The sequence below is a fragment of the Stegostoma tigrinum genome, chromosome 12, assembly GCF_030684315.1.
Source record: "Stegostoma tigrinum isolate sSteTig4 chromosome 12, sSteTig4.hap1, whole genome shotgun sequence".
NCBI lineage: Eukaryota > Metazoa > Chordata > Chondrichthyes > Orectolobiformes > Stegostomatidae > Stegostoma > Stegostoma tigrinum.
Window position 1 is genome coordinate 59635896 of NC_081365.1, and position 13308 is coordinate 59649203.

Below are 13308 nucleotides of genomic sequence, written 5' to 3' on the forward strand. Positions count from 1 at the left end.
AGTGCATTGATCAGATGAAATGCAATCTGCAGTTTAACACTCAAATTCTTTCCATGCCCATCTTAACTGAAAAGAGAAACTAAAGCTGAATTCCTGATGTCACAACTCTAAAGGATGTGCCCTAGTCTAGTTTTGGTTCTTTTGGTGGAAAATGGGATGTTACAAGGGATCAGCTGTATAAATACTGCACAGAGAGCCACAGGCTGAAAAGGTTATCACATTCCGTTTTCCTTAATTACTTGCTGTATTTGCATGTTAACTTTGTGACGTGTACATGGATCTCCAGGTCTGTATGTATGCAGAATTCTCCATTTCAAAACTTTGTTCTTCACACTGCAGTGCACAACCTTGCTTCTCGTATTCTACTTGACATCCATTTCTTTGCAGACACTTTGTTTCCTCCTCGTAACTTGCTTTCCTATCTACTTTTATCACAAGCAAAATTAGATGAGGAAAAGAATAGTTTCATTCATCCTTTTCCACCTCCAGAATTTCTCAAAACTCTTAATTCCAAAAGTAATTTGTTGCCTGTTGCATCTCATTCTATGGACATCTGCAGCAGCTTTTCTTTTACAAAATCTTATGAATAGTAATAAAAGAAATAAAATTAAATTGTAACAAGTGACTATTTCCACAAATCCTACCTTTGTCAATGATGAGCTCTAAATGTATATCAAACTACCTCAGGAAATTCCTGCGTAATTTCCTAGAGAGATTACACTTTTTCAGGTCACAATTCCCACTGTACCAAGTTGTTACCTAGCCAGATTTTCCCCAGATTCAACAGTTATTCATCATATGGACCAGAATGTGAAGTAATTGTCTACAGCTTTGTTGATTCACAATTTATGACAAAGGCAGGAGGAAGGTGGACAAATTGACACCATTCTTCAAAACTAAAAAGTAATTTTTTTTAACGTTCACTGCCCAGTGAAAGGTTTGAAATGCATCAAAGCATGCAGAGAAAGCTATTGATTTGAGAAAAGAAGAAATGTTACAATCACACATCTAACGTACTGTCATGGGGTTTGAACTGTACTGATGAACATTTATTTTGGTTGATACGGGGGAATAACAGGTACTGTTGAACTTTCACATTGAAAATTGTCTACATTTTTAAATACACTACAATTAAATGCTTGGTAAACACTGTAATATTAGTTTAAGAAATGCAAGTGAATTGTACGTGGCTTTTCCAAATAGATTTAATCGGGAGTGTCACTATGAGGACCTCCTTTTCTTAAAAATTAAACTATGTTGACTTCCTTTTATTGTCCAGTGAATCCTCAGAATATTGAGCTACTGGCTTGGAAGTCACTTATTCTGACAGTATAAAGAATTTAAATTACTCATTGACACCATTATTGATCTAGGTCACTTCAGTTTTAGAACTATATCAATTCCGATTTCTTGCACTGCTAGACTTTAACTCATCTGAGTCATTCTGTGATATCAATATTCAATGTTTAAAGAAGCTAATTGCACAAAGGAATGAAAATGATGTTCAATATCGCCCCAGTTTTAAAAATAACACCTGGCCTTTTAAAACAGACCCTGATGATTAAGTAAAAACCAAAAGAACTGTGGATGCTGTAAATCAGGAACAAAAACTGAAGTTGCTGGGAAAGCTCAGCAGGTCTGGCAGCATCTGTGAAGAAAAAAAAAAGAGTTAACATTTCAGTCACCGGGCCTGAAACTTTAACTCTGGTTCTTTTCTTCACAGCTACTACCAGACCTGCTGTGCTTTTCCAGCAACTCCAGAGGATTAAATTCCTAACATACAGTGTATAAGTGCATGCATGTTGTTCAAAACAATGCAAAATTAACTATGCAATTTTGAATCAACTGCTGATGTATAACAAGGACTACAGACTTATGTCTATGAAATCAGTATAGTATTACAATTTTTTACAATATATTTACTTAGGGTCCTCATCTATTCCAATTATACCCCAGGCTACGCCTGCTCCATGGTTTCCTGATTCAAGACTCTCCTTGTTACCACCTTTGCCCAGATCATCTTCCTTTTCATTAACCTTAAAAGGGAAAAATACATCACAATCAGTTTCTCACGTCAGTAAAAGCAGATGATTTAAAAATTCAAGTAAGTTGTTTTGCAAGATATTAACTGCACTCATATGAAGTGTTTTAGAAAGTACAATTTTGGTCACAACAAATCAATCTGAAGTATATTTATGTGCAAGAAAAAGGGAGTACAGTTCTAATTGTTTAAATGAGGAATGCAAATTTAGGTGAGTTTAAAATGAGAGTATATTAAGGTATAGATTTTAAATGCAAACTACATTACATTTCATGACAAAGGATACTTGTGATATCTTTAAAAGAAATCTAATTTACATGTCAAAGTTCTAAATGATTTCTATCAACTGGATTAAAAATAAATCGCAAGAGGTACACTTAGAAACTTTGAAAGTAAGATGGAGTGAAATCTTATAGGGGCCTGAATGATAATGGGTTATGGTAGAATTGTAGGGAGAGGTCTGACGAGACCTAGCTTGATGGGAGAAATTTGCTGCATCTGCATTTTGCTTAGTGACAAGTTGCCAATTAAGGGGAATTATTGCTCATTAAAATGCCACAACTCATCTCGAATATTCTACTTCCTATCATATAAATGGGCCCAATAAATAAGAAGTCAAGCACTATCAACATGGAAGTTAGCACAATGGTCTCCATGTTGGACACTCAGCACCAACGCCTCAGGGCACGTTCCACAAGCACCAGTCCTATGCACCTTATGTCCACATGCATTCGCCTCTGACATATGGCAGCCTCTGCACCTCAGGCGAAACCAGCAACTATAACTGCATTGTTGCTTTGGGACACTGCAGTTAGTAACAAGTACCATCTCACGGCTTGAACCAGACAGCATATCCAACCTGTTTGCTTTCCATCAGAGCGTTCACTTACTTCAAACTACCTGGATGTCCCTTCAGCCAGTACGTAGAATTCAGTACTACTGTATTGTCTTGCTAATTAGTGCAGTAACAAAAACAAAGCTTATTGTGGGTATCAGCCGTTCTCAGGGAAGTCAAGGGAGACAACATTCAGTTGGGTCTCAGCACACAAAATCAAGGGAATCCACTGGTACTGGCCCAACAGTTTGAACACAGCCAGTCAGTTGCTTAGGGTAGTTAGATGTTCTCCACTTAAGGGATGAAGAGCAAACTGTCAGGCAGCCCATCATCTGTTTTCACCTTTACTGCCCTATTGGTCTTGCATGAGAGAAGCAGGTATTGAGGGAAATGAAAGAATAGAATAAGAGCAGCACAGCTGTTAATCTTAGGCCTGAAAGGTGACGAAGTGAGCGGACAGCATGGAGAGCAGATGGAGTTAGTGGTGTCAGAGGACTCAGCTGGGTAACAGCACAAGGGAAGACCAGGCAATCATGAGCATAGTGGGAGGTGGATACAGTAGTGCTAGAAGATGGCAGCACTTACAATGAGATTAGAGAGGTCACTGGTCTTCTTCCTACATTGTTGTGTATTCCTCCAGATAGCTTAGACCGCACAGGAGTCGAATCACAACTTTGGATCAGGCTCGCAAAGTTGAGTGTCATGGACACCACTGCAGGTCCTGGGGGTAAGAGGGCACTTTTTTCCCACCCAGCAGGATCTCCTGGCCACTGCCAGAAGAGTGGCCTGCCATATTTCCCTTTCTACTCCAAAAATGTAGTGTTTGTCAGATACAAACCAGCATTTTAAAGATGGCACTGCACCAGGGATGCTGGTCAATCTGAGATGTCCTGGAAGTGACAAGTTGTTGATGGGACAGTGAATCCTAAGATGGGACTGGAATTGGACAAGATAGTGGCATCATGGGGGTGGGTTAGATAATTAACAAGGTATGGTAAAGATTGATAAGATATAGTGACAAAATTAGTTAGACCTCACAGTGAAAAACCTCCAAAAAATTCGATGCAACTAGCACTTAAACAAATGTATAATTTTACCCAGGATCTTTCCTTAGCTCTGCTGGCCATCTTATTTGAAGGTTTTTGCCCACAGAATGAACCAAGACTGATTAACCCTGGTAGCAGCACTGAAAAACATGCTGTCAAATTTCAATGCACACAGCTTAACTGACTGGTAATGATATTTCTAAAACAAAATCAAGTTGTGTGCAGCAAACTAAGATAGATAAAATGTAAGATGTTCAATATTTTAAAAGATCTTTTTACATAAGTCTTAAGCTTTTCTTTCCAATTATCCAAGAAAGCTACAGCTCCAAACACTTGTCAGATTATTAAAATCGCTGAAACAGTGGAAAAAGGTGATTATTTTCTGAAAATTTAACTACAGTTAAAGAAGGTTAGCTGATGCAACAAAGCTACCACAAACTTAGATTTCACATATAATGTGAATACATCCCAGCTACATAAAACACTAGAGGTATCTCTTAAAAACTTCTACCTTCAGATAAGTTTCATTACTCCCGGCAAGAAAAGATAATGGCACTGACGACAGACATAGATATATGATTTTCACTGAGACGAGAAAATTGCATGTGATTTTGCCATTGTCTTCCAAATCTCAAACCATCCCCTTGGACTGGAAAATTGAGACCATTGAGAAAGATAACAAAGAAAGGAACCAAGCCGTACAGTCCTATTACTTCAATGTTTATTAAAGGAAATTACTGGAATCTACTTAGGAACACAGGGTGCACTTAAAGTTCTCTTGATCAGAAAGGCAATATGGATTTGTCACATCTAACAAGGCTTTTTTTGAGTCAGTCTGAGAGCTTACAGCATGGAAACAGACCCTTCAGTCCAACACGTCATGCCAACCTGGTTTCCCAAACTAAACTAGAGCCATTTCCCTGCATTTAGCCCACATCCCTCCAAACCTTTCCAATTCATGTACCTGTCCAAATGTAACCGCATCCACCATTTCACCTGGCAGTTCATTCCACATACGAACCACCGTCTGTATGAATAAGTTGTCTTAAGGCTTCTTTTAAATTTTTCTCCTCTCAGCCTAAAAATATGCCACCTAGTTTTCAAATCACCCACCCTTGGGAAAAGACCTTTGCTATTCACCTTAACTATGTCCCTCGTGATTTTTATAAACATCTATAAGGTCACCCCATAACCTCCCACACTCCAGTAAAAAAAGTCCCAGCCTATATTTATGACTCAGTCTCCAATCCGCAACATCCTGGTAATTTTGTTTCTGAACCCTCTCCTATTTAATAATATCTTTCCAGTAGCATGGTAACCAGAATTGTACACAATATTTCAAACATGGCCTCACCAATGTCCATGAAAACCGATGTCCCAACTCCTATACGCAATGGTCTGAGCATTGAAGGCTAAATGCCTTCTTAACCACCCTGTCCACCTGTGATACAACTTTCAAAGAACTATGTATATGAACCATTAGGTCTCTCTATTTGACAACGCTATCCAGGCTCCTACCATCAACTGTACAATTCCTGCCCTTTGTTTGTTTTACCAAAATGCAATCCCGTGCGTTTATCCAAACTAACCAGAAGCACTGAAATCAGAACACCTGTGGAAGTTATTACTGTGTATGGATTTATAGACAATTAGATTCAAAAGCACACCATAAAAATGATTACAGCACAGAAAAGCCAAATAACCCACTTAGTCTGTTGGCTCCCTGAAGCAGCAATTCAGTGCCATTACTTCAATTTTTTCCCTTTAGCTTGCAGATTTACGAAACAAAAATCAAAATTCCTCTAAAATGCCTTGACTGAACCACACTCTCGGTGCATCCTGCTTCATGAAGAAAAGACTTGCCTTGTGTCACTTTTTTGTTTCTTCTACTATTTTAAGTCTTTTGCCAATATTTTTGAATAACTCTATGTTCTGTTCTCCAAGGAAAAGAGTCACAACTTCTCTAATCCATACACGTATCTTAACTTCTTCCTCCAGGGAACCGTTCTATGAATTTCTTTTCTGCACCATCTCTAATATGTTTACATCTTTTTAAGTTACAATGCCCAGAACTGCATTAAGTTCTTCAGTTGAGGTCAAACCAGTGCTTAGGGCAAGTTTAACAATAAATCCCTTGCTCTGAATCAGCCTGGGTGGAAGTAAGAAATAGTGAGGGAAATAACTCCCTGGTTGGAGTAATTTTAAGTAAACAAACAGTGGTCCCACAGTGTGGTACAGTATAAAGCAGGAAATACTGGGGGACAGATACAGCAGCAATGATCGATGATTTTAATACAGATTTAGACTGGATTAATCAAATTGGCAAGGGTTGCCTTGAGGCAGAATTCATTGAAAGTATTAGAGTGATATGTTGTAGAATCAATCTCTAAGAAACAATCAAACAGCAGGTTATTCTGGATTTGGCATTGTACAATGATGAGATTAATTCATGATCTTATTGTAAAAGACTCTCTAAGGGAAGCATGACCGTAGCCTACTAGAATTTCAAATTTAGTCCGAGGGCAAGAAACTGGAGTCCCAAACTAATGTTCTGGAGTTGTAATGCAAGAGTACAGATCTGGCCCCAGTGGACAGGGCTGAAGACACCGAGGTAGGAGAGTTGATGAGCAGTGGCATATATTGAAGGAGTTACACAAATCCTCCAAATAAAATATATTCCAGAAAGGAAGGAAGATTCTCAGGGCGGAAACAAACATGCAAGGCTAAGTAAGGAAGTAAAAGATAATGTAAAGACAAAGACTAAGGCATACCATATTGCAAACGTGAGTGACAGGCTGGAAGATTACTGGTCTTTAAAAATTTCCCAAACAGTTTCTAAAAATTCATAAAAAGAGCAAAGGTAAATTATGAAATAAAACTAATGCAAAACAAAAATGGATAATAAAAGCTTTTACAAACATAGGGGAACAGAGTTGCAAAAGTGAACATTGGACACTTCGTGGATGAGACTGGGGAGTCGATCATGGGGAACACAGACGTCAGAATTACTGCATCAATATTTTGCTTCAGTTTTCATGGTGAAGGATGCTAATACCATCACAATAGTAACAGAGGTATAGAAATGGACAAACTTAAAGCAATCACCATTACTATGGGAAATCACTAGTGACTTAAGGCAAACAAGACTTGATGGCCTACATCCTAGAGTCTTAAAGGTTGTGGCAACAGAAATTGTAGGCCAACTAGATATAATATTCAAAAATTTCCTGGATGCAGAAAAAGTTCCAGTTGATCGGAAAAATGCTAATACAACGCCCGATTGAAAATGAGAGGGAGGCAGAAAGTAGGAAGCTACAGACCAGTTAGTTTAACGTGTGTCATTAGGAAATTGTATGAATAAGAATGAGGGGAGATCTTATTGACGTATATAAAATGCTAAGGGGGATTGACAAAGTAGATGTAAAAAGAATGTTTCCTCATGTGAGGCAATCTAGATCGAGAACTCAGTTTTAGGATAAGGGATGGCGAATTTAGGTCATAAATCTGTGGAATTCACTGACCCAGAGTGGTGAATGCAAGACATTGAGTGCATTTAAGGAGACAAATTTTTAAAGTAGTAATGGGTTGAAACGTATGGAGAGTGGCAGTAAAGCAGAGCTGAGGCCAGATCAGATCAGCCATCATCATATCAACTAGTGAAACTGGCTCAGGGGCTGAACTGCCTACTCCTGCTCCTAGTTCTTATCATATGTAATTTACACCCCACTGATAAATCCTAGGGTACTACTTCCATATAAAAGGTTGTTAGCTTATAGAACTGAAGGAAAATTATTTCCTAGTTTGAAACTTTGTTAGGTATCACAGCGTGCAGAAATAGAGATAATCAATATGCACTCAAATTGGAGGGAAATGATATCTAACAATGTGTATGGAAATAAAATGAAAGTCACTATTTATTAATAACCAAGATGACACAATAAAATAAAAATGCAGGTTTGCTGATGACACAAAGATTAGAGTTATCTCAGTAATGCCTACAGGAGCATAAAATTAAAAGCAACCTTGATAGGTTAAGTGACTAATGGCTCAACACAAGTAAGTGCAAATCTGCTTGGTGGTGAATTTCCAGGTGGCTGTGATGCTCTCATCCTTCATAGCAAGGCTGGACTGTCCAGCCAAGAGGCCAATTCTGAGTTTCTGCAAGCTCAAATCCCTGCCTCATTTCTATTCCTTTCTCCCTTACCTTTGCACAAAACCTATCCATAAAGGCATTCATGTTACCTATTTCAACTACTCTATGGCAATCATTATTCTATGCACCATCGTCATTCCGCATTTCTCTCTTTTTTAAATTTAATCTTTGTTATGCTCACAAACTATAAACTCTCAAACTGGGATTTTTAATTTCAGAGTTGTAGCATGGCATAATATCCATAATGGCCTGTGATGAGTTTACTGGAGAAACCACCTGTCTATCAGTTTGTTCTGTGTCCAAGCAAGTTCCATTGTGACACATAGTCATCTTCCTGGCCGAAGTACTCACTACATAATTCACATCAAGTTTCTTTTTGATTTTGAATAAGGTCCAGCAAACTTGCTTTTGATTCCCCAGGTCAGGTAACATTAAAATCTTGTCTCCATCAAAATATTTCAAGATTTGGCCTTTTTACCTGCTATGTGTCACACATGGTTGGTTATGCATCTTTTAAACACATTTTAGCCAAGTTACATTACCTGGTCAAACGGTCTCCAAAATTTGTAACATGGGCTGAAAGTTTGAGCTGCAGTTCACCAATTTCTCCTTAACTAATTTAAGTGGCCCTTTTTTATTCATTCGTGGGGTGCCAATGGATAGTTAGCATTTACTTCCTATCCCTAGTTGCCCTTGAGAAGGTGATGGTGAGCTGCCTTCTTGAACCGCTACAGCAATGTGCTATAGGCTGAATTACAACACCCCCAGGGAGGAAATTCCAGGATTCTGAACCAGCGGCAGTGAATTAGAGATATATTTTGGAGGTTCAGAGTGAAAGTTTCTCTCTGCAACATCTTGGAGCAAAGCAATGCTACTCTCTTTCCATTTCTTTTCCAATCCAGGGAGAGAGCGAGACAGATAGATACTAAATAAAAACCGAAAGAACTGCAGATGCTGTAAATCAGGAACAAGAACAGAAGTCGCAGGAAAAGCTCAGCAGGTCTGACTGCATCTGTGAAGAAAAAATCAGAGGTGACATTTCAGTTCCGGTGACCTTTGAAGGATCACAAATAGATACTGTTCATTTGCAGCAATTAAAGGGAATGCAGGGAAGGAGCATACTAGCGAGTTTTGAGAAGATTTGTAGCTCAGGTTGATTTGGAGCCAATCTACCATCCTCTGAGAAAAAGAACAAGAAATGACATTACCAACCCAAGGAAACCTAAACAGATAAATAGAAAGCGGGACATAACACCAGCGCTTCATCGGAGGCTCACTGATGATGTTACCGAGAACGGTGACGAAACGTCTGAAAACTAACGTTCCAGCTCAGTGAGCAAACTTACATCCAGGAGCATACTCTGGAGAGTTTGTTTCAGCTTTGTCATTCTTAAATTTATTGTCATTATTTGGTCTCTCAGCTTCACACATTTACTTCCCTGGCGAAAAGGGTTGCTTCTTTCCTCAATTTCACGATTATATTGTTTCTATCAGAGATGGCTAGGATTTGAGGAGTAGTAAATTAATAAAATCATGAATTGTATATATAGAATCCAATTATATATGCATCTATGTTCAGGGTGGGTGCCGGGATGAAGATCTTCAGGTGTGTGTGTCGTGGACAGCAAGTAGTAAGCAGCTCAGAGATAACAAGAAGGGCAGATGCTGGAGTCAGAGATGACAGTGTGTAGCTGGAGAAATTGTCAACTTTCCTAGACTTCTGATACTGCTCGGCATGTGGTGGCTCTGACTCTAGCATCTGCAGTGGTAAACTTCTTGGCAGTGCTCCTGAACAAAGAAACCTTGGACTGCGGGTTCATAGTTCCTTGAAAGTGGAGTTGCAGGTAGATAGGATAGTGAAGGCATTTGGTATACTTGCCTTTATTGGTCACTGCGTTGAGTAAAGGAGTTGAGGTCATGTTGTGACTGTGCAGGACATTGTTCTTAGAGCAGGGAGACCAGAATTGCATGCAGCATTCCAAAACCAATGTTGTGAAAGGTTTACAAGGATGGTGCCAAGGTTGGAGGGTTTAGCTATAGCGAGAATCTGAACAGGCTGGGGCTACTTCACCGGAGTGCCAGAGTTTGAGGAGTGACCTTATAAGGAGCATGGGTAGGGTAAATAGACAAAGTCTTTTCCAAGGGGTGGTGAAGTCCAAAACTAGAGGGTATAGGTTTAAGGTGAGAGGGGGAAGGTTTAAAAGGGACCTAAGGTGCAACATTTTCAGCAGAGTGTGGCACATGTATGGAATGAACTGCCAGAGGTAATGGAGGCTGGTACAATTACAACATTTAAAAGGCATCTGAACGGGTACATGAATAGGTTTAGAGGAATATTGGCCAAATGCTGGCACATGGGACTAGATTTATTTAGGATACCTGGTCGGCATGGATAAGTTGGACCGAAGGGTCTGTTTCTGTGCTGTATATCTGTATGCCTCTAAGCCAGAATGATGGGTGGCTTGGACAGGAACTTGTAAGTGGTGGTATTCTCATGCATCATGCCCCAGAGGGAAGTGGCTGTGGGTGTGGAAGGTGTGGCATAAGGATATTTGGTGATTTTATACAGTGCATCTTTAGACAGTACACACTGCTGCTACCGACTATTGGATGCTGTAGATGTGGTGCCAATTAAGTGGGCTGCTTTGTCTTGGATGGTGTCAAGCTTCTTGAGTGTTGTTGGATCTGCATTCCTTCAAGCAGTGGGGACAATTACATTACTTTCAGCTTCAAAAACTTTAAACTAACCTTTGCACCATCATGTTTGCAGTGATTTCCTGAAAAACTCTGCTTCAGGAAATCTCATTTGTCCCTTTAGATGGTGGATGGGCTTCGGTGAGTCAAGATGTGTGTTACTCACCACAGTATTCCTAGCTTCTGACCTGTTCTTGTAGCCATTATATTTACATGGAAAATTCCATTGAACTCCTGGTCAATACTCATCCTCAGGATGTTGACAGTAGACATTGTAATGGTAGCACCATTGACTATCAAGGGGTGGGGATTAGATTATCTAATATCAGTAAATGTCATTGCCTGACCTTTGTATGGTACAAATGTTACTTCGCTACTTTTTACCCAAGCCTGGATATTACCTAGATCTTGTTGAACACGAACTGCTTCAGTATCTAAGGAGCCACAAGTGTTGATAAACATTGTTCAATCATCAGTAAAAGTCCCCACTTCTGACCATATGATGAAGGGAAGCTGATGATGTTTCGGCCAAGGACACTACGCCAAGAAACACCTGCAGAGATGTCCTGGAGCTGAGGTGACTGACTTCCAATAACCATAACTATTTTCAGGTGTGCCCATCATGACCAGGGGAGAGTTTGCCTCTTGATTCCATTTTTACTAGGACTCCTTGGTGTCACATTCACTGAAATATGGCTTTAATATCAAGGGTGCTCACTCAGTGCACCTCTGGGATTAAACTCTTTTATCCATGTTTGAACGAAGGCTGTAATGAGAGGAGGAACTGGGGTCTCAGCTCAAGTCCAAATACTAGTTGAAAAGAAGCAAGTCCTGTGAATTCATCTGGCAAATAGTAACAAAAAAAACCTCCTTTCCCTAAATCAAGTAGGACATTTTTGGCAAAAAGCCCGAATGATGCGCTTCACTGTTTGATGCTATCTTTCAAATGAGTGGTGGGTGATGAGCAAACAATGTAAATTGTTTTATTCCAAACTGTTCATAATTTCTTTGAAGATTTGTAACATATATTTGGAACAATCTTAATCTGATTAAATAATCCATACCTGGTTTTAAAACAAAACTTTGAACTATAATTTTCACTACCACCTTTGCAGTAATTTTCCCTCAAGGCTCTGTGGAAACATTCATAATTGTTCAAAAATGCAGGGATCCTACATAAACTATTAAATGGTTCTTCAAAAACTGGAATCACAGTTATAGACGCAATTTTAATTGAGAGTTGGGTTTTACCATGACTAGACTTGTAGATATGTCTGGCAAAAGTTAATGACATTGTTACACAAACCTGACCTGTAAATATATTTTAACATTTAGCCTGTGTTTTGCTAATACCCAAGTGACAAGCCACCAGAATTTTGACAGCCACCCGCAAAATGTCAGTATAATACAGATGGGACTGCTGTCTGATGAACCACTGTCCATTCCTTAATGGGGTTGTTGAGATGATCTCCACTTACTTTGTTTTTCAAATAATAACATGCCAGTATTGTCCCTGTCCAACTTCCAAGGACGGTGTTTAGTAAGAGATAACAAAAACTGCGGATGCTGGAGTCAGACACAACATAGTGGAGCTGGAGAAACAAACAGGTCAGGCAGCTTCAGAGCAGCAGGAAAGGTGACGTTTCAGGTCGGAACCATTCTTCAATAAGACTTTTTCAATTGGTATCCATTTGTTGAATTACTATTACAATATATGGGCAAAACATTTTCTTTCCTCATTCGTTTTGGTGAAATTGCCAAATCAACTGCCTGTTTAATAGACTACTTTTCTTCCTGTTTAATTCTATAGGTCTGAGATCTGGTCACAAGGAGGAGTCTAGAAACAAGCAATAAGTTCCTCTTATAACAATTCAGTATCTATTGACTGTTCCACCATCCCATTACAATTTCTCCATTTACTAAGTCAATCCTTAATTCAACACTATATAATGAGGACAGTTTGCAAATACCAGGTGTACCTCCAATTAATATTTTGCCTTCATTATCTTCTCTAGAAGGCAAACAGTATCGTTAGCCAAGGGATAACAAGGTGTAGAGTTGGATGAACACAGCAGGCCAAGCAGCAAAGGAGCAGGAAGGCTGACGTTTCGGGCCGAGACCCTTCCTCAGAAAGGGTCTAGGCCCGAAACGTCAGCCTTCCTGCTCCTCTGATGCCGCTTGGCCTGCTATGTTCATCCAGTTCTACACCTTGTTATCTCAGACTCTCCAGCATCAGCAGTTCCGCTAATCTCTCGAACCATTGTGCTGTTCTTTGTACTGTTGATGTCTGATGCTTATTTCCTATCCTGCTGTCCCTTTTTCTGAAGATTCTTTAATTATTTCTGCTGCTCAACTGATCTCCCACTTAAGTTCCAACAACTGGTTTTGCAATGTCCAGTCTTGCCAAAATGGAGGCACGTCAACTTTTTAATTGCATTTCTAGCCTTTTTCCTTTACAACTGTGGCATCCTTCTAACTGTTCTCTAAAACTAGCACCAGACACAGGAGCGTAAATTAAGCCACTCGGGTCTGCTCCACC

The 13308-nt window shown here is 39.5% G+C and overlaps 1 protein-coding gene across 1 annotated transcript in view; it reads right to left on the reverse strand.

Moving 5' to 3' along the window:
- Positions 1–1903: 1903 nt before the first annotated feature.
- Positions 1904–13308, reverse strand: part of LOC125457112 (superoxide dismutase [Cu-Zn]-like) — a 45463-nt gene continuing 34058 nt past the window's right edge. The window contains exon 5 of the mRNA XM_048540845.2: positions 1904–2036. Coding sequence (XP_048396802.1) covers positions 1920–2036 — 117 coding nt within the window. The 3' untranslated portion in view covers positions 1904–1919. The remainder of the gene's footprint in view (positions 2037–13308) is intronic.